The sequence below is a fragment of the Mobula hypostoma genome, chromosome 1, assembly GCF_963921235.1.
Source record: "Mobula hypostoma chromosome 1, sMobHyp1.1, whole genome shotgun sequence".
Taxonomy (NCBI): Eukaryota; Metazoa; Chordata; class Chondrichthyes; order Myliobatiformes; family Myliobatidae; genus Mobula; species Mobula hypostoma.
In genome coordinates, this window is record NC_086097.1 from 96,610,644 (window position 1) to 96,637,963 (window position 27,320).

The following is a 27,320-nucleotide window of genomic DNA, read 5'->3' on the forward strand; positions in this document are numbered from 1 at the left end:
CACAAATTTGAACGTTTGGTGCAAAACGAACCCTTTCACCACGAGATTAAATATTATGTTCTTTTTAAAGAAAACGCTTGATGCTCTGGCTGGCACAAAATTACAGTAAAGTGGACACATTCCCACATAGAACCACTGCGCGGATATTCCAGAGGCGGCAGCTGGCTCTTTAAGAGCAATTACGTGATCTCCGGCAGGGAATTATTCGCTGTAGAGAGGTTTAGGGAGGAAATTACACCATCAGTCCTGAGCTGTTGCGATCGTGGCTGTCGGAACAGGGTGAAATACTGGAGGAAGAGCTGTGAAAATGCCTTACGTTCTTATTAGTACCCAGATCCGGCTGGTGAGTAAACATCACCAAAGCGTTTGTGCCTAGAAGCAGGGTCATGGGCGAATCCCACTCGTGCCTGTTAACAACCTACAGAATATAATCTGTTCGCCGCCTCCAGCGCCATTTAACTACTGAGATTACCGTGACTCCTTGTCCAAAGTAAACGTCCTTATTTACTGAATAGCGGGGGATCTGGCGGAAGCGTCTCCTTGAGTTACAGCAGTTTAGTTATACCGAAAGAGAAAGTATCTTCTTGACCACTGGTTGGATACGCGAAGTTGATCTGATCTGAGAAATTTTGTTCAGGTTCATTCATGTTGTGATGACTTGTGGGGAGGAATGATTCCCACCACCTGGTAATGACTCCACAAAGTGGATGAATACCAGGAGCCCGCCTGGAGAGACAGGCTGCGCCTTCGTCCCTCCTACTACCGCTTTTGTCTTAACAGTAGCTGAGCCAGTATTCCTTGCTGTGAAATTATAATTGCAAGTGAAAAGGCAGTTACAAATTAGGCTCGGTATAGGGAAACAGGTGGCCAAGGGTGAACGAGGAGATTGTTTATACACTGAAATCTTCCAGAACGTCACCGTGCTCCATAAAGGGTTTTGATTGTCTTTTGTAAAAAAAACCTGGTGTGAGGGGCAGCTTCAGGGTGGACATTGCTTTGTGGATCCAGAACTGGCTTGCCCACAGAAGGCAAAGAGTGGTTGTAGACGCTTATAGATGGAACCCGTACTCCTTGTGATTTTTATAAATGACCTGTATGAGGAAGTGGAGGGATAGGTTAGTAAGTTTGCTGATGACACAAAGGTTGGAGGTGTTGTGGATAGTGTGGATGGCTGTCAGAGGTTACAGCGGGACATCGTTAGGATGCAAAACTGGGCTGAGAAGTGGCAGGTGGAGTTCAACCCGGATAAGTGTGAGGTGGTTCATTTTGGCAGGTCAAATATGATGGCAGAATATAACATTAATGGCAAGACTCTTGGCAGTGTGGAGGATCGGAGGGATCTTGGGGTCCGAATCCATAGAACACTCAAAGCAACTGCGCAGGTTGACACTGTGGTTAAGAAGGCATATGGTGTATTGGCCTTCATCAATCGTGGAACTGAATTTAGGAGCAGAGAGGTAATGTTGCAGCTATGTAGGACCCTGGTCAGACACCACTTGGAGTACTGTGCTCAATTCTGGTTGCCTCACTACAGGAAGGACGTGGAAGCCATAGAAAGGGTGCAGAGGAGATTTACAAGGATGCTGCCTGGACTGGGGAGCATGCCTTATGAGAATAGATTGAGTGAACTCAGCCTTTTCTCCTTGGAGTGACATAGGATGAGAGCTGACCTGATAGAGGTGTATAAGATGATGAGAGCACTGATCGTGTGGATAGTCAGAGGCTTTTTCCCAGGGCTGAAATGGTTACCACAAGAGGACACAGGTTTAAGGTGCTGGGGAGTAGGTACAGAGGAGATGTGAGGGTTAAGTTTTTTACACAGAGAGTGGTGAGTGAGTGGAATGGGCTGCCGGCAATGGTGGTGGAGGCAGATATGATGGGGTCTTTTAAGAGACTCCTGGATAGGTACATGGAGCTTAGAAAAATAGAGGGCTATGGGTAAGCCTAGTAATTTCTAAGGTAGGGACATGTTTGGCACAACTTTGTGGGCCAAAGGGCCTGTGTTGTGCTGAAGGTTTTCTATGTTTCTAAGATGGGAGACAGGGGATGGCAGAAGCTTGCTCAATATTTAAAATGATGCACTCTGAATGAACTAATCCCTGAGGCTTAAGAAGGCATCGGTGGTACCATACTTGGAGTATTGTGAGCAGTATTGGGCCCCATATGTAAGAAAAGATGTCCTGGCCTCGGAGAGGGTTCAGAAGTTGTTCACGGGAATGAAATGTTTAAGGTGTGAGAAGCAATTGATGGGCTCTGGGGCTGCACTCGCTGGAGTTTAGAAGAATGAGGGATATCTTAATGAAACCTATCCAATACTGAAAGGCCTCCATAGAGTGGATGTGGAGAATATTTTCCCTATAGTGGGAGAGTCTAGGACCAGAGGGCATGGCCTCAGAATAGAGGGACGTCTATTTAGAACAGAGATGAAGAGGAATTTCTTTAGCCAGAGGGTGATGAATCTGTGGAGGTCATTGCCACAGACTGTTGTGGAGGCCAAGTCATTGGATACATTTAAAGTGGAGGTCATTTAGCAAGTGTATCAAAAGTTATGGGGAGAAGACAGGAAAATGGGATTGGGAGGGATAATAAATCAGCCATAATGGAATGACAGAGCAGACTCAGTAGCCTGTCTTATGGGTTTATAGGACTGCTTGCCTGGAAGTAAGATCTTTTAATGCTCTATACCTTATAAATTCAATGAAAGATGAAATTAGTTATTGACGTGTTTACTGCCTTGTTCTTTTGATTGAATGTAAATGAACAAAATCAGCACAGACATATAGTGGTCTGCCTCATACTATGTGTTTGATGATTACATCCTCCAAATTTGTATTTTCATTGTAACATTCAAGATGGTTATCTACACCTTCAAATTCTTTGTAGTTTCTAACTTGTAGTGAAATTGTTTCATTTTCACTCCCAGCTGTTTCTGACATCTCCAAGCCTGGATGCTTGAAACCACAGTGAGCAAAACAGTTCTAACTTGTCTTGCTGCTTATTTCTCGCCAACTATCAGTGACAAAAATCACTGCTTTTTGAACACAAACACTTGCAACTAATGCTATTTGAAAGCTGTTCACTCTAAGCACAGTGTAGTGTCTAGCGACCATGCATGTACACATGACTGACCCTAGTTAGAAACTGTTCGGCAACAGTCTCTTGTCCCAATTAAGTGGCATAGGGTCCCAAGTAAACTAAAGGCATCCAGGCTATTTTCTCAACTGTTTTTTGTTCTTTAAGAGTTGTCCCAAATAGGCAGCTGTCCCGACTAACTGATGGCCTAGTTAACCATAATTAATGTAATGAAGAAGAAACTTGACTTTTTGACTTTTAAAAACTCTGACTTGGAATCTAGAATGCGACGGCAGAATTTACGAATGATTGGCGTGAGGGAAGCTGTTGAAGCCAACAACCCCATGAAATATTTCTCTCAACTTTTAAAAGATGCATTCCCTACTGTATTTCCTGACCAACCACCGCTACTGGATCGTGTTCACAGAATCCCATCATACTCGTCTAGGTCAGATAGACCTAGGCATGTTATTTTACGTTTTCATTATTTTCAAGACAAGGAGAGACTGTTTCGATTCGCTCGATCTAAAAGTTTCATTGATTTTTCGGATCTTAAGTTCCGATTCGTGGAAGATTTCAGTAAACCAATCTGGGACCAACGGGTCCGTTACAGATCCGTGATGTCGGAATTCTATAAGATGGATTTAAGACCAGCGCTGCTGTACCCTGCACGTCTAAGGATTCGCATGTTAGATGGAGCCCTTCATTTTTTTGATTCTCCATCGGATGCCCAGAGTTATCTGGATCAACTTTCATCTTCAACATCTTAATTGCCTTTTTTTAATTATCTCCGTTGATCGGAGGCTGTGAATTGGTTGGTTTTAACTTTTCTGTGCCCTATTTGGGCAGAAAAGTTTACTTTTGATTTCTTAATATGGCTGCTAAACTTTCTTTTTAACTGCGTCATTTCTTTCTTTTCCCAGGGGATTCTGGGTGGTTACTTCCCTTTTGTCATCTTACGTATTTCCTGTGCGGCCTTAAATTTTGTAGTTTTTTTTAAAATTTTATTCTGTTTTGCTTTTTATAATCACTTTATGTTAATAATCCTATTTTTTTTGTTGCTGTGTCTATTCATGAGTTTGAGGTTTATTGTGGTTTTTTTTTTAATATATATTTTCCGGCTTTTGTTCTGTTCTGTGTGTATTTTAATTGAGCTAACTTTTTTTTACTTATTTTTTTACTGTTTTACAATTAGCTGATCCTTTTCATATTTATACCTTTTTTTTAGGGAGCGTATACCGGAAGTCATGGGGGTAGTTTTAGCGCTTGCTTCTTTCTGGCGGGTCTGCTTTAGATTTTGCCTTGGGGTCTTGGGGTGGGGGGTGGTGGGAGGGGCTTCACGTTTTAGTTTGTTTCTCTTTGGGCTATATACATTATTGAAGTACTGGTTGCGTCCTTTTCCCCGGTATCTTTTGTATGTTCTGTTTCCTCTCCGGGTTTGTGGGTCGCGCCTATTGTCAATCCTCCTTGTTGTGGGTTGACTTTAGGATTTATGGAGTCTATTATTAATTTTGTCTCCTGGAATACTAATGGTCTTAATCATCCTATTAAAAGGAAAAAAGTTTTTAAAGTGTTCCGGAGACTTAAAGCACAAATTTTATTTTTACAAGAGACCCATGTACGGAGGGGGGACAGACTACGTTTTTTCAAATTCTGGAAGGGCCAACAATTTCATTCGAACTCCAATGCTAAGATTCGAGGCGTCTCTATTTTTATAGATTCCTCAGTTACTTTTATACAACAGGATATTATCTCTGATCCGAATGGTAGATTTTTATTGGTTAGTGGTTTACTATTTAATAAAAAAGTAGTTTTGGTTAATGTTTATGCTCCTAATATGGATTGTCCGGAATTTTATAAATCATTGTTTGATCAGTTTCCGAATTTGAACGAGTTTTCATTGATTTGGGGCGGAGATCTTAATACCTGTTTATCTCCAGCTTTGGACTGTTCGGCTCCTTTACGGACTTTACCTAATAAATCTGCAAATTTGATTAATTTTTTCCTTTCTGATTCTGGGTCGACGGACATTTGGCGTTTTCTGCATCCTCAGGAAAAAGATTTTTCCTTCTTTTCACATGTTCATCATTCCTATTCAAGAATTGATTATTTTTTCATTGATTCTCGTCTCATTCCTTCAGTGATTAAATGTGATTATGATTCTATAACCATTTCGGATCATGCTCCACTTAAGCTTTCTATTAAAATTATGGCCAATATACCAAACAATAGACAATGGCGTTTTAATTCGCTGTTGCTTCAGGACTCGGACTTTGTTAATTTTATGAATGAACAGATTGAGCTTTTTTTTACAATTAACCATACAGAAGATATTTCGGTTAACACTCTTTGGGACACTTTTAAAGCCTATATTCGGGGTCAGATTATTTCGTATTCCGTTGCTTTGAGGAAGAAACAGAAGCAGGAGGAGATGGCAATTGTGGACAAGATTAAAGAAATTGATAAGAAATATGTTATGGCTCCTTCTGAGGAGCTATACAAACAAAGAACTGAACTTCAAATGGAACACAGTTTACTACTCTCGTCCTCGATTGTAAACCAATTAAAGAAAACAAGAAGTGATTTTTATGTTCACAGTGATAAAATTGGCAAGCTGCTGGCTAATCAATTGAAATCTAATTATGTTAAATCTCAAATCAATCAGATTTATAACCAAAATGATCGATTGATATTGGATCATGTGGGGATTAATCAAACCTTTTGTGATTTTTATTCTTCTTTATATCAATCAGAGTCTCCTCGAGATTCTAAATATATGAATGATTTTTTAGATAAGTTAGACTTCCCTCAGATTTCACAGGATATGTCTTCTTTATTAGATACTTCCATTACAATGGATGAGATTAAGAATGTTATTTTTTCTATGAATCTGGGGAAAGCTCCTGGCCCTGATGGGTTTACCGTTGAATTTTATAAATGTTTTGCTTCTTTATTGATTCCTTGGCTCTATAAGGTTTTTGAGGCTTCTTTGAAACTTGGTAAACTTCCGGAATCTTTTAATAGAGCATCAATTTCTTTAATACTAAAGAAGGATAAAGACCCTGCTCAATGTGCATCTTATAGACCAATATCTTTATTAAATGTTGATTCTAAAGTTTTTTCTAAGTTATTAGCAAATAGACTAGAAAAAGTACTTCCTTCTATTAATTCGGAAGACCAAACGGGTTTTATTAAAGGTCGTTACTCTTTTTATAATATTCGTACATTGTTAAATATCGTTTATACTCCCTCACAAAATGTTCCTGAGTGTGTTATTTCTTTAGATGCCGAGAAAGCTTTTGATAGAGTAGAATGGCCTTATTTATTTAAGGTGCTTGAAATGTTTAATTTTAGCTTGAAATTTATATCCTGGATTAAACTGTTATATCACTCCCCTGTAGCCTCGGTTCATACTAACTCTTTAAACTCACCTTTTTTTCCTCTCTTTCGTGGTACTCGACAAGGCTGTCCTCTTAGTCCCCTATTATTTGATATTGCATTAGAACCTCTTGCAATTGCTATTCGAGAATCTTCAAATATTACTGGGATAACTCGGGGATTAAAGTCCCATAAATTATCACTCTATGCTGATGATTTACTTTTATATATTTCTAATCCTGAGAGATCCATTCCTGCTGTTTTAGAGTTATTAGCACAATTTGGTCTTTTCTCAGGTTATAAATTAAATCTTAGTAAGAGTGAACTTTTTCCGATTAATAAACATCTTCCCTTATATTATAAATTTCCATTTAAATTGATTAATAATTACTTTTCATATCTTGGGATTAAAATTACTTGTAAACATAAAGATTTATTTAAGACTAACTTTTTACCATTAATAGACCATATTACTCAACTTTCATCTAAATGGTTTCCCTTATATTTAACTTTGATTGGTCGTATTAATGCAGTTAAGATGTTTTTTTTGCCAAAATTTTTATATGTGTTTCAGGCATTACCAATTTTCGTTCCTAAATCTTTTTTTGATAAAGTTGACTCTAAAATTTCTTCATTTATTTGGCAGAATAAGAATCCGAGACTGGGTAAAATACATTTACAGAAAGCTAAGAGAGATGGAGGTTTAGCATTACCTAACTTTAGATTTTATTATTGGGCTATTAATATTCGACATATGAAATTTTGGTTACTTGACCGGGACATACTATCTATTCCTAAATGGGTAGCATTGGAATTACAATCTGTTCAGGGTTATACACTTGGTTCTATTTTAGGTTCCTCTCTTCCTTTTGATTCGAAACGCCTTAAGCAGGTCTCTAACCCGATAGTTAAATATGCTTTGCGCATTTGGTTTCAATTCAGAAAATTTTTTGATCTTAATCAATTCGGGTTAGCGATTCCTATTTTAGGTAACATATTTTTTCCTCCCTCTTTTACGGATCGCGCTTTTCAAACTTGGAAGACTAAGGGTATTTTACGGTTTTTGGATTTATTTTTAGATGGTTCCCTTATGTCTTTTGAACAATTATCTAATAAATATAACTTATCAAGAATACATTTTTTTAGATATTTACAAGTTAGAAATTTCCTAAGTACTATACTTTCTTCCTTTCCAATGCTTCCTCCTATATATATTTTAGATTCGATAATTAACCTTAATCCATGTCAGAAAGGTGCATCGGCTATGATTTATAATATTATTATGAAACTTAGGAAAGCTCCATTTGATAAGATTAGGGTAGATTGGGAACAGGAATTGGGGCTTACCATTTCTGTGGATGATTGGGGGCAGATTTTACAATTAGTTAATACTTCCTCTATTTGTGCTAAACATTCCCTAATTCAATTTAAAGTGGTTCATAGAGCACTTATGTCCAAAGATAAGTTAGCGCGTTTTTACTCGCATATTAATCCTTTCTGTGATAGATGTTCGGGGCAGATAGCCTCTTTAACTCATATGTTTTGGTCTTGCCCTACTTTGGAAACTTTTTGGAGAGATATTTTTAATATTATTTCTAAGGTATTAAATATAGATATCTCTCCTCACCCTATTACTGCTATCTTTGGACTACCTAAAATTTCTAGTAATCTTTCCCCTTCAGCCCGTAGAATGATTGCATTTCTTACTTTAATGGCGAAAAGATGTATTTTACAACATTGGAAAGAGCTTAATGCTCCAACTACCTTTTTTTGGTTTTCTCAGACGATTTTATGTTTGAATTTGGAGAAAATTAGAAGTAACCTTCATGATTCTTCATTTAAATTTGAACAGATTTGGGGACCTTTTATTCGATATTTTCATTTAATGTAATATTTACCCTTCTTGTTTTTTTTTCACTGTTTTAATGGAGGTCGGGATTGAGGACGTGATTTTAAGTTTAACTCTGTTTGGTTTCAAGTTAGCCCATTGCTTTGCCTTGCTTTTAGTTAGCTGCACGGTGGGTTTTTTTTGGGGGTTTTTTTTTTCTTTTTTTCCATTGATATATATAGAATTTAGTATACTATTATGTTATCTTGGTTTCTTATGCTTAAATTACATTGTTTGTAGTATTTTCTTTTTGGTATTGTTATCTTTTGGAATTTTATTATACTTTAACATTGTATTAATGTTTATATGGCTTACCTTTTTTGTATACTTACTCAATAAAAAGATTTAAAAAGAAAGAAAGAATCGTGGAACTGAATTTAGGAGCAGAGAGGTAATGTTGCAGCTATGTAGGACCCTGGTCAGACACCACTTGGAGTACTGTGCTCAATTCTGGTTGCCTCACTACAGGAAGGACGTGGAAGCCATAGAAAGGGTGCAGAGGAGATTTACAAGGATGCTGCCTGGACTGGGGAGCATGCCTTATGAGAATAGATTGAGTGAACTCAGCCTTTTCTCCTTGGAGTGACATAGGATGAGAGCTGACCTGATAGAGGTGTATAAGATGATGAGAGCACTGATCGTGTGGATAGTCAGAGGCTTTTTCCCAGGGCTGAAATGGTTACCACAAGAGGACACAGGTTTAAGGTGCTGGGGAGTAGGTACAGAGGAGATGTGAGGGTTAAGTTTTTTACACAGAGAGTGGTGAGTGAGTGGAATGGGCTGCCGGCAATGGTGGTGGAGGCGGATATGATGGGGTCTTTTAAGAGACTCCTGGATAGGTACATGGAGCTTAGAAAAATAGAGGGCTATGGGTAAGCCTAGTAATTTCTAAGGTAGGGACATGTTTGGCACAACTTTGTGGGCCAAAGGGCCTGTGTTGTGCTGAAGGTTTTCTATGTTTCTAAGATGGGAGACAGGGGATGGCAGAAGCTTGCTCAATATTTAAAATGATGCACTCTGAATGAACTAATCCCTGAGGCTTAAGAAGGCATCGGTGGTACCATACTTGGAGTATTGTGAGCAGTATTGGGCCCCATATGTAAGAAAAGATGTCCTGGCCTCGGAGAGGGTTCAGAAGTTGTTCACGGGAATGAAATGTTTAAGGTGTGAGAAGCAATTGATGGGCTCTGGGGCTGCACTCGCTGGAGTTTAGAAGAATGAGGGATATCTTAATGAAACCTATCCAATACTGAAAGGCCTCCATAGAGTGGATGTGGAGAATATTTTCCCTATAGTGGGAGAGTCTAGGACCAGAGGGCATGGCCTCAGAATAGAGAGACGTCTATTTAGAACAGAGATGAAGAGGAATTTCTTTAGCCAGAGGGTGATGAATCTGTGGAGGTCATTGCCACAGACTGTTGTGGAGGCCAAGTCATTGGATACATTTAAAGTGGAGGTCATTTAGCAAGTGTATCAAAAGTTATGGGGAGAAGACAGGAAAATGGGATTGGGAGGGATAATAAATCAGCCATAATGGAATGACAGAGCAGACTCAGTAGCCTGTCTTATGGGTTTATAGGACTGCTTGCCTGGAAGTAAGATCTTTTAATGCTCTATACCTTATAAATTCAATGAAAGATGAAATTAGTTATTGATGTGTTTACTGCCTTGTTCTTTTGATTGAATGTAAATGAACAAAATCAGCACAGACATATAGTGGTCTGCCTCATACTATGTGTTTGATGATTACATCCTCCAAATTTGTATTTTCATTGTAACATTCAAGATGGTTATCTACACCTTCAAATTCTTTGTAGTTTCTAACTTGTAGTGAAATTGTTTCATTTTCACTCCCAGCTGTTTCTGACATCTCCAAGCCTGGATGCTTGAAACCACAGTGAGCAAAACAGTTCTAACTTGTCTTGCTGCTTATTTCTCGCCAACTATCAGTGACAAGAATCACTGCTTTTTGAACACAAACACTTGCAACTAATGCTATTTGAAAGCTGTTCACTCTAAGCACAGTGTAGTGTCTAGCGACCATGCATGTACACATGACTGACCCTAGTTAGAAACTGTTCGGCAACAGTCTCTTGTCCCAATTAAGTGGCATAGGGTCCCAAGTAAACTAAAGGCATCCAGGCTATTTTCTCAACTGTTTTTTGTTCTTTAAGAGTTGTCCCAAATAGGCAGCTGTCCCGACTAACTGATGGCCTAGTTAACCAGAATCCGCTGTATAAAAGCTGGACTTGCCTTCAATTACATAAAATAGATTCTTCCTGCTCTTCTCCCTTTTTTGGGTCCTCCACATTTTGATATATTGATACACCAAGTGCTATCCAGCAGTTGTTGGTGTATCAATATATCAAAATGTGGAGGACCCACCTATATCTGGATGCATTCACAGTCTGCAGTCTGCAGCTATTCTAGCAGAATCCGACTTTCACAGTTTGGCTTGAATTCCACGTACTTAGTGGATCCCGATCAAGTTCTTCAGACCCACTTCACATGCAACCACTTCAAACATATTACCTACCTGGCTTTTCTATCTGCCCTTTCCCTGCCAACTGCCTTTCTGGTAATGACCATCCCCAAGCCCTGCAATGCAGAAAAATTATCCTTCAGCTGATTTTTCTGCCATTTACTTTTGTATCCTTCATCCTTGATATATTTACCCTGTGTGATCTTCCCTTAACATCATGGTCTGAATCGACATTCCCTCCCCTAAGGCAACTTGAAAATTTGTGGTAAGTGTGGTATAAAAGGCAATCTGAAAATTTCCAGTTTGCAAAGATTCAGTATGTCATCTAAAACCCTGACAAACTTCTGTATGTCTGTGGTGGAGGGTATACTGACTGGTTGCATCACGGCCTACTTTGGAAACTCCAATGCCCTTGATGGAATATCCCAGAAAAAGAAGTGGATACAGCCCAGCCCATTGTGGGTAAAGCCTTCCCCATATCACTGAGTACAACTACATGGAGTGCTGTTGCAGGAAAGCAGCATCCATCATCAAGGACCCCCACCATCCAAGCCATGCTCTCTTCTCATTGCTGCCTTCAGAAAGAAGGTACAGGAGCTGCACCACCAGGTTCAGGAACAGTTATTACCCCTCTACCATTAGGCTCCAGAATCAGGGGAGATAACTTCACTTGCCCATCACTGAATTGTTCCCATTGAATTGGACTCGCTTCCAAGGACTCGTCATCTCTTGGTCTCTATTTATTACTTTTCTATTTATTATTATTGTTTTATCTTTCTTTTTGTATTTGCAGTTTATTTTGTTTTGTTTGCACATTGGTTGTTGTCCACCCTTTTGGGTGCAGTGTTTTGTTGATTCTGTTGTGTTTTTTGTTTGTACTTACTGTGATTGCCCACAAGAAAATGGATCTCAGTGTTGTACATGGTGACATATATGCACTTTGATAATAAATTTACTTTAAACTTTGAAAATTAGTTGAACTGGGGCAACAGTATCTAAAAACAGTCTTTGAAATTAGAAGATAATTTATACAAAACTGGAGCAAAAATATAAATGGTGTAATTCTGAAACATCAATAGGTTTCAATAGGTACATTTAATGTCAGAGAAATATATACAATATACACCCTGAAATTCTTTTTTCTCGCAAACATCCATGGCAACAGAGAAGTGTCCCAAAGAATGAATGACAGTTAAAACATTAGAACCCCAAAGCCCTCCCGTTCCCCCCTCCCACACACAAGCAGCAGCAAGGCAATGATCCCACCCCCCACCCCCACCAGCAAATAAAGCATCAGCACCCTCCAATGGCACGCAAGTGTGCAGCAAAGCATCGATAAAGACATAGACTTGCAGTACCCCAAAGACTACTCATTCACCTGGTATTCAACAAAGCACAGGCTCTCTCTCTCCCTAATAAGGGAAAAAGAGGTGTCTCCATTTCACAGCGAGAGGGGAGACATAACAAACAACTTGCTGATTTACCATGTTAAAAGTCTATTGTGTTGCTTTTTCCGAGCTCTGTACCTGGAGAGTTGGCACCAAAAAGGCGCAGCTCTCTGGGCACACAACCCTCGGCAGCTAACCTGCTGCCCCCCGATGTTCCATATTTTCCTGTGACACTTCAGTCAGGGGCTCCAGCCTAGTCAGCATGTCTTCAGAGCCATAAAAATCCAGAATCCCTGAAGGTGTGCTCACTTTCTAGGCCGTGTCCTTGGGATATCAAAAAACAGCTGGTAATGAGGCCCCGAGAGCGGGTTCCATTTCCACAAAGAACCGAAGTCAGAGTGTAACTGCAGGTCAGAGTATTCAAAAGAAGCTTGAAAAGGGGAAAAAAAGAGATATCAAAGATAGAAATAGAGCTGTTCCCGAAGATGCGAGTAAAGGAGACACCATTTAGCGCCATCTTGATTTTGCTTTGCCCCTCTACGACAAAAATATTGAAAGTATTCCAGACAAGACCCTGGAAACGGATCACACAGCACTGGTAGTGAAAGAAACTGAGTCGCTATTTCTTCATTATAACACATGCTTGTTCCTTCATTATAATACATGCTTGCTAAGAGAGTGGGATGATGGCGGAATGGCTACGATAGGATAACAAGATTGTCCCAGCATCACTGGAGGGTTGCGGGTGGGCATAGGCAGCTGGCAACAGACAATGAAGTTGAATGGGGAAGAAGTATCCAGATCACAGGGGTGGGATGTTGGGGGGGGGCGCAGTTTAGGGTTTACCTGAAAAATCAAGTTTAACCAATTAAGCCACAATAGCTGTACTATACCTAGAAAGAGGAAGGGCTGTTATTCCTCGAACCAATACTAGGTATCATTGGAAGATTGTAGGAGGCTGAAGAGAGGTCAAAGTGAGAAGGAGATGGAGATTTGAAGAGATAGGACTGTGGAAATTCAGGGTATCCCTTGCAAACTGTATGGAACTGTTCTATAAAAACAGCCATACCATTTATATTTGATTTGTCCAATGTAGAAAGCAAATGTAAAATACAAACACCATTTGTGACTGATGCAAGGCACTAAAGTGGAAGTGCACAAGTTGTTGCTATAACTGGAAGAACTGTTTGGATCCTGGGATGCTATGTGGGAAAAGATGAAAGTGCAGGTGTTGAATCTATGGATGCATGGGAAAATGTGTGAGAAGGGGATTGGTTGGTTGAGGAAGAAGTTTGCTATGACCTCATTTTCCATGCAACCAGCCTCCATGTCCAATAGAATCACCTCTTTAGAATGCTGGAAGGAGTGTGAGAAGCTGACGAAATATCTGCTGATGGAATCCCATTAGGCAGGTAGAAATTATAGAGGACAATCTACTGAACATGGAGGCTGGTGGGATGGAAACTGAGGTCAAGGCAAATGCTTTCCTAGTACTGGCTGGCAAGAGAGTTGATGAGAACAGAAGTATGAGAAATAAAGGAGACATGGCTGAAAACCCTGTTACCTATAGTAGAGGAGAAGTTTCAATGAAGGGAAAAGGAAGATATTTTAAAGGCACTCATGTTTGAAGTCATATCAACACCATAGATATGGTGGAGAAATTGGGAGTATGGAATGGAATTCTTGCTGGATGGGACGACGTGTTGCTGAGATGGTTGTGGGAGTTGGTAGACACTGGCAAATGGAGAGGTGAAGAAGGTCAGATATGGACTCTGTGAATGTGAGAGCAGGATGGAAACTGGCAGCAAAGGTAAAGAAGTTTGAGTCCAATATGACTATTGGAAGTAGCTGCATCACTGTAGTGAAGAAAGGGCTGTGTGTGGGTGTGTTACAGCCACTGGAAATTAATATTGAATTTAATGTGTTTCTCTCTGTACAGATGTGGCTGTGTCTTTGGTTTTACTTCCATTTCAATTTTTTTTTGTCTCACGAACTGCTTTTTAATTAACCGTTACATGGATAACGTTTGCCTGCATCCTGTCACAGATATCCCCTCTAATCTTTCCATGCTGCCATATCTCTTCAATTTAAAACATGCTTGTCTTCTCTCCTTTTTTGTTCTGAATAATAATCCATAGCACAAAGCAAGCATCTTCATTTATCTTCTCCACTGATACTTTGGGTGCTTCTAGCATGAAGTGTTTAATGCTTTAAATTTTATAAATCTAATTTTTTTAGAGTATAAAAGTGTGTAGATCATAGTGGAACTTTAAAATCTAATTTAGTCCTCAGATGAAGTGTTACAGTCCTGGAAGACATATTTCAAGAAAAAGTACAGACAAATTTAGCAGGGAATTAGCAGCTCAATGGACAATTATTGCCTTTCTCCTTGTAACAAACAATGTCAAGCTATTACCTACCAAGCTTTCAAAATAATTCTAGGTTTGGAGACATGGATATTTGAATCTGGAGCAAAAAGACTACTGCTTGCATGTTCAACAGCATCAATGGAGGCAAAGAAATGGTTGATGTTTCAGATCAAGTCCCTGCTTCAGAGTATGAGAGAATAAAGAGGTAGACATAAAGCTCATCCTCCTCCTTATCCAGTTTTCCAGCCTCTTTCTGTACCTTAACCTTCCCCCATTTGGCTCCATCAGCACATCATCCCCCACCTCACATAGTTCCACCTACCACCAGCCTTCCACTCACCTCATTATACTGACCATCTTCCTAGTACATTCTTAGTCCTGTTGCAGGGTCTTGGTCCAAAATGTCAACTATATCTTTGTCTCCATGGATGTTTATTGGCGTGCTGATTTCTTCCTGCAGCTTGTTTCTTGTGGAAATTATAGGTATGACAGAGCAGGAAGAGAAAACTGTGGTGATGAGTAGACAACTAGTGTTCATATGTTCAAAATTATTGACTAAAGACCTATAGAGGAGATGGGAAGAGATGTTTTTACTTTGGGGGTTGTCAATGGTTGTGATTGTGAAGTTGTATGCTTTTGTAGATGAGGAACTTCGGGATTATTGACTTGTTGAGGAATAGACTGCTCCCTGAAGGAGGAAGCACACCGACTGTGCGTTCGTTATAACAGCCGTCCGGCAGTGCTTGCGCAGTACCAAGCAGAAGCACACCCTCAGAACTGACTCGTGTCACCCTGCTATCTGGTGGATGAAAGTTTATTTTGTTGTAAGTCAGAATGAAACAGCACATTTACAGCCAGATCATGCCAGACCTGCTGGCACTTGTGATCTAGGGTGATACATAAATAATGTGGCTTTGAATTAAGATTGCAGAACGATGTGAATCAATAAATATTGGGTAATGAATGATTTTTGGTCATATCTCAAGGGGCCTCTGTAAAACTCTAGTTTGAAGTCTATACAGTATCCCAGTTTACCATTCTAGTTGAGATATATTGAAGTCCATTTCTAAGCTAAAATAACACGATATGTGTCAGCCTTTGCTTGTTGGTTGCCTACCATCTCTTTCGAGTTGAGAGATTGGTAACAAGTGTGCAGCTTGCTAAAAATAAAACCCAAGTTGGTACCAAAAATCCAACGGAATACAGGTTCAGCATGAGTTACAAATGCTCAATATATAGACAGCCAATACATGGCATGCATCATGAATCTGGGAGTGTGGCAGGATGGATGTGGGGGTAGTGGTGGAAATGGGGCATCTCTGCATGCCTTCCCTTCCCCCACCCCTGTGCTGAAACAGTTATGGGCTGGGTTGAACTGAGCAGACTCTCTCACTTAACTCTGAGAAGCCAGCTGGTGGCCACGCTCCCTTTACCAGCTTGTTCTCCCTTCGCAGCTGTTTTTGTGATCCTTTTGCATCACCTTCAAAACAACTTGCCTTCGGTCTGGGCACGTTACTGCATATGGACTCTGTATCAAGTTCTCCTACTTCAGATAACTTACATTATCGGTGAGTTATCAGAACTGGACACCTCTGCTTTAAGTCATCCATCCAAGATATTGGTTCAGTTTTTCTCTCTCCATTAGTTTTACTTGACCATCTGGACATGTGCAACAGCCCTGCTATCAGCAACACGCCAGGGGTTTTGGGCAGGACAGGAGAATGAATAAAGTATAAGACATATAAATTGTCATAACAGGAAATTTTACTTTTTCAGGAAACTGGACCCACGATTGTTGGAGATGAGAACTCAGATGTGAATCTTATGAACTACCTTGGAGCTGAGAAAACCACTGTATTGGGAAATAATTTGTGAGTAATACATGTCAAAACACCTCAAAGTAGGGCATCTGACGTCTAGTGATTTTTAACAATTCATTGTCGATCTACTTGGCTCTTTGTATTCTGCAGCCTGGAATTGGCTCTTACCAGATTTATACCAGCTGCTCACCTTAGTACGGAATGAGTCAGAGAGAATTTTAGCGGGAATGACTGAACTCGACAATTAGTACCTTTCCTATTTAAATCTCGATGAGTTTCTGATTTTCGAAGTAAATTACAATATCTCTGATACAGATCGCTTCAGAATTTAGTTCATTAGCAATCCCCTGCCACCCTCTGCAGACCTGAGGCACTGCCTTCAATTCTTTTTATTTTTCAGAGATGTGCCTTTGTCCCTTGCAAATGGCCAGCAGCATAGTAATATTTGGAGTTATAGAGATTAATTCCTTATTATCTGGCTCTCAGGTTAATCCCCCAGTCTAATTTCCTGCACTTATTTCCATGTAACCCATTTTCTCAAATGTTACTCGGTCCATCCAGATTCTCTTACTGTCTACCTACACTGAGAGACTCTGACACACAGTTCTCTCTGTGCGACAGGAGAGTACACATCACGGTACAATATCCCCTGCTTTATTATTTCGCACATTAATATTGTGTGTGTTATTATTAGTTAAGTCTGCACACCGCTGAGTGTGTTTTTAAACATTGCTGCTGTAATGAAAGAATTTCCCATTGGGGATCAATAAAGTGCTTATCATTATTATTAAAGAAAATCCCAATGGAAATCCTAATGCTATGATCTCTTCATTCCTGCTGAGAAATTGAGCATAAGTGGTGAGGAGCCCCAGCTGAGGTAAACCATTATGATTAAGCTGTCTTTTCTGCACAAATGGCTCCTTCCACTCCCAATTTACTTCAGCTCACTCACGCATAAATTACACCTGCTTAATCTGAGAGACTATATAGTACTGTTCAGAAGTTTTAGGCACATGTATATAGCCAGAGCAGTCTAGATTTTGGCGCAGTACTGTATTTATCAACATGGAGCGGATATCAAGTTTGTAAATCTGCCAGGAGCAAAGGATGTTGGGAATGGTGAGGGTGGAGCGCCGTGGGAGGGGGGTGGGTTAGGGGTGCCGGGGTGGGGGCTAGTACAAGTGCAGACTCACCCAGCCCTGAGACACCAGTCAAGGTCATTTAATTCCAAACAATTGGTTTATTGATCATTACAGAATGTATCTCTGGTGCTTCCTGTTCCCTCCCCTCTCCCTTCCCCTTTACCCAGCCATGATTCCCCTCTCCCAGCCCTGGTCCCACTCTCAGGCAACAATAGAGACCCATGTCAGAATCAGGTTTATCATCACTCATATGAAATTTGTTTTTTTTGTGGCAGTAGTACAGTGCAATATGTAAAATTACTACAGTACTGTGCAAAAGTCTTAGCCACCCTAGCTACGTATATGTGGATAAGACTTTTGCACAGTACTGTATAACAGAAGATTCTGGCATCAAAACAGATATAATGGCAAAAATAATTGAAGGAAATAATTAGTTAAGAGAAATATTCACAACTGAAGAGCAAATGAAAGAAGATATTTAGGACATGACTAGGCCACTTAATTTCTTCATTACTGTTGGTTGATCTGTAACCTAACCCTGCTTGCCCACTTTTACCCCACATCATTCAACAGCTTTGGCTGACAAAAATCTATCTTTCTCATGTGTAAAATAAACACTATTGGCAATCAATTCCATTTCAATTAAATCATCCCTTCATCTTCCACCTTCTAGAAACCATAACTATAGTTTGTATAACCTCTCCTCAAACTTTATATCTGAGGGTTATCATACTGTTAAATGTGCACTAGAATCCCTTCAAGCCTATTGTGTGCAGTAAATAACAAAGGAGAAGGCTGAGTGAGAAATAAATAAGACATTGGTTTGTCCCCATTACCGTTGACACCTTTATTACTCCAGAACCCACCAACCTTAACTTTAAATGTACCCAATGACTTGGTCTCACAGCTGCCTGTGGCAATGAATTCCACCCTCTGACGAAAGAGATTCCCCTCTTCTTTGTTTTAAAGGGACATCCTTGAATTCTGTGGCTGTGCCCTTTGATCCTAGACTCTCCAGACATCCTCTCCATGTCCACTCTACCCAAGATCTTCAGTATTTGGTAGGTTTAAATGAGATAGCCCTTCATTCTTCTAAATTCCAGTGGGCACAGGCCCAGAGCCTTCCTGAGCCACTCCTTGGTTTCAAAGATTCTTTTACCCAATTCTCCCTGGAACTTAAGCTTCTTTTATCTCTGTGCAATTCTGACAAAGGGTTTTTGATTTGGAATGTCATGTTTCTCTTCTCACAGGTGCAGTCTGACCTGTTCAGTATATCCAACACCATGCATGATGTGTTGCTATAGATCTGCTGTTATTCTTCTTGCACTAGTTATTTTTGGAACGTAATTTTGTCACATTGTACTGTTGTATTAAAACAACAAATTTCACAACAGAAGTCAATGATAATAAATCTGATTCTGATTAATTGTCTTTTTCAAAACAATCTTTTGCATTCCTTTAGTAACTTATTAACAGCACTTTTCATACAAACGATGTAGTTCAATGTGCTTTACAATGGGATGAAGCCAAGTGGTCAAGGCGTTCGTCTAGTTACCTCAAGGTCGCTAGTTTGAGCCTCAGCTGTGGCAGCGTGTTTGTGCCCTTGAGTAAGGCACTTAATCACACATTGCTCTAGTCTGTGCAAGGAGTGGTGCCCCACATAGACTTCCAATCTGCCTTTTGTAAGGCATGAAAATGCCCGACGCAGGCCTCTCATGGTCTGAGTCGACGTTCCCAACAATGGGATGAAGTGCAAACTTGAAAATAAAAGACAAAAATGTTAATTACAAGCAAAGTTGAATAAATAGGTTTTGAGTTGGCATTTAAAAGCGTCAAGTGAGACTGCATCCCCTTATAGTTTTAGGTTTGTAATTCCATAGTTTAGGAGTACAGTTCAAAAAAGTTGACCTACCAACTTTCTTCTGAGGCAGCAGTTCTCTGATACTCTGGTCCCAGACCTTTGAGAGCTTTAAACACAAGTAAGAGAACTTTAAAATGAATTCTAAAAGATACAGGAAGCTAATGCAGAGTAGTAATAGAGAGAGTAATGGGAGTGATATGTTTCCTCATCCAGGTTTTAGTTAAAAGATTAGCAGTGGCGTTCTGAATGAGTTAAAGCTTGCCAATAGAATGCTTTGGAAGGTCAGTAAAAAGTGCTCTGGTAATTTGGTCTATTCCACATGAAGGTGTGAATTAGTTTTACATCCTCATTACGTGACAGAAACCGATGTACCTTTGCAATATTTCTCTGGTCACTTTCTTTATGAGGGATTTAAAATTCAAATCTGGATCAGGAATAATATCCAGGCTTGCTACTTCTGATTTTACACGGGGAGCCAGGTTTATCCAGAAGTTTAAGAATGTTACTTACCCTTGCATTTCTCTGGTAGCTGATCAATTATAATTAACAAAAATCAGGTTATCATGCACTTTTGTATGTTCTAATAGTTTACCAAGGATGGATGGCTCTTGGTTTCCCCTGTTTCCTTACTTCAGACCATAAGATATAGGAGCAGAATTAGGCCATTTGGAGGCACATAACAAGATAGGCCAAAGCCAGCATGGTTTCCTGAAAGGATAATCCTTCCTGACAAACCTGCTGCAATTCTTTGAGGAAATTACAAGCAGGGTAGACAAAGGAGATGTAGTAGATGTGGTGTACTTGGATTTTCAGAAGGCCTTCGACAAGGTGCCGCACATGAGGCTGTTTAGCAAGATAAGAGCCTATGGAATTACAGGGAAGTTACTAGCATGTGTGGAGCATTGGCTGGTTGGCAGAAAACAGAGAGTGGGAATAAAGGGATCCTATTCTGGCTGGTTGCCAGTTACCAGTGGAGTTCCACGGGGGTCAGATGTTGGGACCACTACTTTTTATGATGTATGTCAATGATTTGGACTATGGGATTAATGGATTTGTGGCTAAATTTGTTGATGATATAAAGATAGGTGGAGGAGCGGGTAGTGTTGAGGAAACAGAGAGCCTGCAGAGAGACTTAGTTTAGGGGAATGGGCAAAGAAGTGGTAAATGAAATACAATGCTGGAAAGTGTACAGTTTTGCACTTTGGTGGAAGAAATAAACAGGCAGACTATTATTTAGATGGGGAGAGAATTCAAAATGCAGAGATGCAAAGGGACTTGGGAGACCTTGTGCAGGATACCCCAATGGTTAGCCTCCAGGTTGAGTCGGTGGTGCAGAAAGCAAACACAATGTTGGCATTCATTTCTAGAAGTATAGAATATAAGAGCAGAGATGTGATGTTGAGGCTCGATAAGGCACTCATGAGACCACACTTCGAGTATTGTGTGCAGGTTTGGGGTCGGGTCCTTATTTTGGAAAGGATATACTGACATTGGAGAGGGTTCAGAGAAGATTCACGAGAATGATTTCAGGAATGAAAGGCTTACCGTATGAGGAATATCTGGCAGCTCTTGGGCTGTAATCCATGGAGTTCAGGAGAAGGAGGGGGGATCTCATAGAAACATTCCGAATGTTAAAAGGCCTGAACAGATTAGATATGGCATAGTTATTTCCCGTGGTAGGGGATTCTAGGACAAGAAGGCACGACTTCAGGATTGAAGGACGTCCTTTTAGAACTGAGATGTGGAGAAATTACTTTAGTCAGAGGGTAGTAAATCTGTGGAACTTGTTACCACGAGCGGCTGTGGAGGCCAAGTCATTGGGTGTATTTAAGGCAGAGATAGATAGGTTCTTGATTAGCCAGGGCATCAAAGGGTATGGGGTGAACACAGGGGAGTGGGGCTGACTGGAAGAATTAGATCAGCACATGATTAAATGGTGGAGCAGACTCAATGGGCTGAATGGCCAACTTCTGCTCCTATATCTTATGGTCTCAACCTGAAGGATTTTGAGCATATAGTGCTAGAACAAATATAAATCTGTGAGGATATGTTTTACCCCATGACTCTGAAAGGTTTGTTTAGAAACATGATAAAAATGGAAACCAGGAAGAGTAGTTCTTTGCTGCAACACAAGTGCTACAGTCCTGGTAGATACCTTCTGTTAACAGTGTCATTTATTTAATTTAATTTGTCCTGCATGATTCCTGCCTAACGTGGTGGCAGCTTAAAAACATAGAAACCAACAAGTTCTGATGAAATTCTGGGCGCTCTGAAGTAATGGAATGAAGCTCTTCTTAATTTTCTAGTCACCAATTGGCTGGCAAATGGGAACTGCAACATGAGGAAATTAGGCTGCAATTAAGCTGGGTCCTATGTATAAACCATTCTTAAGTACACAAAGTTATCCAGTGAATTTCCCCCGTCTCCCTATACTATAATATGATGTATGGAGGGGTGAGATGTTTCTATTTTTAGCTGAATTAATCATTTTGGGATGTGTCCCATTATAACTCACTGGCCTGTCATTTTAAGGATTTGTATTTCTGGTGATACCTGCTGAGTTTGTTCTATGGATTCTGACCATTGAATTTTTGTTTCATTTATGTTCCTACAGAATGCTTCCTCAACCATATCATGTCATCCATGTTTGAAATAATCCCAGAATTGAGTCCTCTCATTTGCATTGTTTGGAAACATTTTTAGATATTTAGTTCCAGCTTTTTATGCTGTTCTACTTGAATCTGAGGGAAATGAGCCAATTCTAAATTCTAAATACGCAGTTTTGGTCCCCTAATCTGAGGAAAGACATTCTTGCCATAGAGGGAGTACAAAGAAGGTTCACCAGATTGATTCCTGGGACGGCAGGACTTTCATATGATGAAAGACTGGATCGACTAGGCTTATACTCGTTGGAATTTAGAAGATTGAGGGGGGATCTTATTGAAACGTATAAAATCCTAAAGGGATTGGACAGGCTAGATGCAGGAAGATTGTTCCCGATGTTGGGGAAGTCCAGAACGAGGGGTCACAGTTTGAGGATAAAGGGCAGGCCTTTTAGGATCGAGATTAGGAAAAACTTCTTCACACAGAGAGTGGTGAATCTGTGGAATTCTCTGCCACAGGAAACAATTGAGGCCAGTTCATTGGCTATATTTAAGAGGGAGTTAGATATGGCCCTTGTGGCTAAAGGGATCAGGGGGTATGGAGGGAAGGCTGGTACAGGGCTCTGAATTGGATGATCAGCCATGATCACACTGAATGGCGGTGCAGGCTCGAAGGGCCGAATGGCCTACTCCACCTATTTTCTATGCTTCTCTGTAACCTGACATTGGAATGGCAATAGGATACTGTAGCATAGAATGGGAAAGAGCTGAATTCCATGTCTTTTCCTAGACAGAAGACATTGCAGAATTCCTTCATGTTAAAAACTATCACATGGTCATGAACTGGTCAAATGCCAAAATGAACTGTTTTTAACCTGAAGCATCAATCCTATTTCATTCCTCAAGTGCTGCCTGCCTCGCTGAATGTTTCCAGTAATTACACAGTTAAAGAAGGTGTAGCTTTTTTAAAATTTCTAGCACACGCTTTCCCTGGCTGAAGACTCCTCACCAAGGATAGAGCAAAAGTAGGAGAGATGCACAGAAGGCCAAAGGTTGGGAGGTGGACACCTCAAGTTTGCAGGTTACAGCATTGCAGGTTTAGAGATGAGATTGGCTGAGGGCAGGTGTATGATATTTAAGAGGTATCAATACGACGAGATGTAAACTCATGCTTTCTGCGTTTGCTGAGGTTTCTGAAGATTGAGGCTAGGAGGCTTGCAGGAGAGTACTGTAATAGTTGATGCTAGAAATGACTAAAGAATTATGAAATTAAATTAAAACATAAATAAACTGACCAGAGAAGTATTTCTACACCTAAGAAATATTGCAAAGGTACGTCAGCTTCTGTCACGTAATGATGCTGTAAAACTAATTCACGCCTTTGTGTAGGATAGACCAGATTACCAGTGCACTTTTTACTGGCCTTCCAAAGCAATCTTGACAAAGTGCAACTCATTTGGAATGCCACCGCTAAACTTTTAACTAAAACCAGGACAAGGGAGCATATCACTCTTGTCCTAGCTACTCTGCTTTGACTTCCTGTATCTTTTAGAATTGATTTTAAAATTCTCCTCCTTGTTTTTTAAGCTCTCAAAGGTCTGGGGCCAGGATAAATAGTCATAGTCATACTTTATTGATCCCGGGGAAATTGGTTTTCGTTACAGTTGCACCATAAATAATAAATAGTAATAGAACCATAAATAGTTAAATAGTAACATGTAAATTATGCCAGTAAATTATGAAATAAGTCCAGGACCAGCCTATTGGCTCAGGGTGTCTGACCCTCCAAGGGAGGAGTTGTAAAGTTTGATGGCCACAGGCAGGAATGACTTCCTATGACGTTCTGTGCTGCATCTCGGTGGAATGAGTCTCTGGCTGAATGTACTCCTGTGCCCACCCAGTACATTATGTAGTGGATGGGAGACATTGACCAAGATGGCATGCAACTTAGACAGCATCCTCTTTTCAGACACCACCGTCAGAGAGTCCAGTTCCATCCCCACAACATCACTGGCCTTACAAATGAGTTTGTTGATTCTGTTGGTGCCTGCTACCCTCAGCCTGCTGCCCCAGCACACAACAGCAAACATGGTAGCACTGGCCACCACAGCTTCGCAGAACATCCGCAGCATCGTCCGGCAGATGTTAAAAGACCTCAGTCTCCTCAGGAAATAGAGATGGCTCTGACCCTTCTTGTAGACAGCCTCAGTGTTCTTTGACCAGTTCCAGTTTATTGTCAATTCGTATCTCCAGGTACCTGTAATCCTCCACCACGTCCACACTGACCCCCTGGACGGAAACAGGGATCACCGATACCCTAGTTCTCCTCAGGTCTACCACCAGCTCCTTAGTCTTTTTCACATTAAGCTGCAGATAATTCTGCTCACACCATGTGACAAAGTTTCCTACCATAGCCCTATACTCAGCCTCATCTCCTTTGCTGATGCATCCAACTGTGGCAGAGTCATCCGAAAACTTCTGAAGATGACAAGACTCTGTGCAGTAGTTGAAGTCCGAGGTGTAAATGGTGAAGAGAAAGGGAGACAAGACAGTCCCCTGTGGAGCCCCAGTGCTGCTGATCACTCTGTCGGACACACAGTGTTGCAAGCACACGTACTGTGGTCTGCCAGTCAGGTAATCAAGAATCCATGATACCAGGGAAGCATCCACCAGCATCGCTGTCAGCTTCTCCCCCAGCAGAGCAGGGCGGATAGTGTTGAACGCACTGGAGAAGTCAAAAAACATGACCCTCACAGTGCTCGCTGGCTTGTCCAGGTGGGCGTAGATACGGTTCAGCAGGAAGACAATGGCATCCTCAACTCCTAGTCGGGGCTGGTAGGCGAACTGGAGGGGATCTAAATGTGGCCTGACCATAGGCAGGAGCAGCTCCAGAACAAGTCTTTCCAGGGTCTTCATGATGTGGGAGGTCAATGCCACCGGTCTGTAGTCATTGAGGCCGCTAGGGCGTGGCATCTTCGGCATAGGGATGAGGCAGGACGTCTTCCACAGCACAGGAACCCTCCGGAGCCTCAGGCTCAAGTTGAATACATGGTGAAGTACTCCACATAGCTGAGGGGCACAGGCTTTGAGCACCCTGGTACTGACGGCACCCAGTCCTGCAGCCTTGCTTGGATTGAGATGTTTCATCTGTCTTCTCACCTGTTCAGCTGTGAAGCCCACTGTGGTGGTTTCGTGTGGGGAAGGGGTATAGTCAAGAGAGCAGGGTGGGGGACTGTGAGGAGGGGTAGGAGGGGAGAGTGGAATATGTGTTGGTTGGGGGCCAACAACAGATGGCTCATGTGGGGGATGGGCAGGGGCCACAATGTCAAATCTGTTAAAGAACTGGTTAAGTTCATTGGCCCTGTTCATACTGCCTTCAGCTCCTCTGTTGCTGGTTTGCCGGAACACAGTGATGATCCTCATCCCCCTCCGGACCTCTCTCATGTTGTTCTGCTGGAGTTTCCACTCAAGCTTCCTCCTGTACCTGTCTTTAGCCTCCCTGATCCTGGCTTTCAGGTCCCTCTGTATTGCCCTCAGCTCCTCCCTATTTCCATCTCTAAACACCCTCTTTTTAGCATTCAGGATGTCCTTAATATCCTTTGTCACCCATGGCTTGTTATTTGAATAACAAAGGACAGTTCTTGTCAGAACATTGCAGTTCACACAGAAGTTGATGTAATCAGTGATGCACTCTGTGAGCCCATCAATATCCTCTCCATGTGCCTGCCAGTCTGTCACCTCAAAACAACCCTGGAGCGCCTCATAAGCCTCCTCCAACCATTTTCTCACTGTCCTCGAGGTTGCAGGTTTACTCTTCACCAGAGGCACATAGCAGGGTTTTAGATGCACCAGGTTGTGATCTGACCTTCCCAGTGGGGGGGGGGAGAGGAGAGGAGAGGAGCTGTATGCATCCTTAAAGTTAGCATACATCAAATCCAGAGTCCTCTCCCCTCTGGTTGTACAGCTCACATACTGCGTGAAGTTGGGCAGTGTTCTAGCCATGGTAACCTGGTTGAAGTCACCCGAGATGGTAATGAGGGCACTCAGGTGCTGGGTTTGTAATCTGGCTATGACGGTGTAAATGATGTTACACGATGACGTTGGGTTGGCAGAGGGAGGGATGTACACAACAACCACAATTGCATGCAAGATTTCCCTTGGCAAATAATATGGCCGGAGTCCAACAGTAAAAAGTTCAATATCCAAATTACAGCATTGTTTTGTTTTATAATCCTCAAGCTCTCAGGTCTTCTTGTGCTAGTTGTAAATCTAAACAACCTTCCACAAAAGATAATTGGCAGATCAGCTTTTTTGAACTACACTCCTGAACTGGAATTCAATACCTTAGACTGTGAGGGATGCTCTCAGTTGACACTTGTAAACACCAGTCCAAAACCTATTTATTTAACCTCACTACAAACGAACACCTTGTTGTCATCTATTTTTATACGAACATTTGTATTTGCACTTTATCCTCTCAAAAAGCACTCTATAAATAAGTTATATTGTTGTTATTAGCTAGGGCTTCCAGGGACAAATTTGCTGTTGGAGCAGAGTCTGCCACTCTTCAATGGGCCTTTATTAAGGAATTCAATAGGATGCTGAGCAGTCAGCCAAGAAAAGACTATCCACATATCAGCCAAAGTATATTTCATATTTTGATAAGGTTGATTAATTTGTGTTTTTATCCACAGCTCAGAATATCGGGTTAAATACCCCCCACGAGTGGTGCTGGATAAACTGGAGGTTCTTGGCTACCATGTAATCAGCATGACAGGCTTGGGACAGACCCTAGTCTGGTGTCTACACAAAGCTCAACATGGCCCTTAAACAAATAGAACTGAATGCTTTGCCTAATATCAGAGATGGATTGTCTGCCTATCAAGGAGAGGAGCTGAACTCTCACTTTTGCTGTTCAGCGCATTCAGAAACATTTTGTTAGAAATATTCAGATCAGGGGTTCCCTACCTTTTTTATACCATGGACCTCTAGTGTTAACTGAGGGGGGTCTGTGGACCCCACGTTGGGAACGCCTGCTCTAAATCCATTGTTTTTATTTCTCCCCTCCTAACTGTCAGTTGTTCTGTCCTATTGGGTGGGGGGAGCAATCTTACCCTTCCCCAAACCTCAGCAGTGATTCTTGATGACATATTGAGAAGAATCAGCACTGCCTCCTCATCCTCCAATACACCTGCATATGGAACACTGGTTTGTGAGTGGGAGCAGAGCTTGGGGTTGATTTCTTTCCCTGCACCCTCACCCTTCTGAACACAATCAATGGTAGATCAGCTAACTCAGGACAAGGCATCTCATTAGT

General features: G+C 41.1%; 1 protein-coding gene across 1 annotated transcript; it reads left to right on the forward strand.

The window, feature by feature from the left end:
• Positions 1 to 26,834, forward strand: gchfr (GTP cyclohydrolase I feedback regulator). Its single transcript, XM_063053183.1, has 3 exons — positions 1 to 343; positions 16,354 to 16,448; positions 26,698 to 26,834. Exons 1-3 carry the CDS (start codon positions 308 to 310, stop codon positions 26,831 to 26,833), a joined length of 267 nt encoding a protein of 88 aa, XP_062909253.1. The 5' UTR covers positions 1 to 307; the 3' UTR covers position 26,834.
• Positions 26,835 to 27,320: the final 486 nt, after the last annotated feature.

Bases quoted from the DNA above. Each gene is read 5' to 3' on its own strand.
- gchfr (XM_063053183.1), top strand. From the start codon at position 308: ATGCCTTACGTTCTTATTAGTACCCAGATCCGGCTG. The intron at 344-16,353 runs GTGAGTAAACAT...TTACTTTTTCAG, and splicing joins TTAGTACCCAGATCCGGCTG to GAAACTGGACCCACGATTGT. The intron at 16,449-26,697 runs GTGAGTAATACA...TTTTATCCACAG, and splicing joins ACTGTATTGGGAAATAATTT to CTCAGAATATCGGGTTAAAT.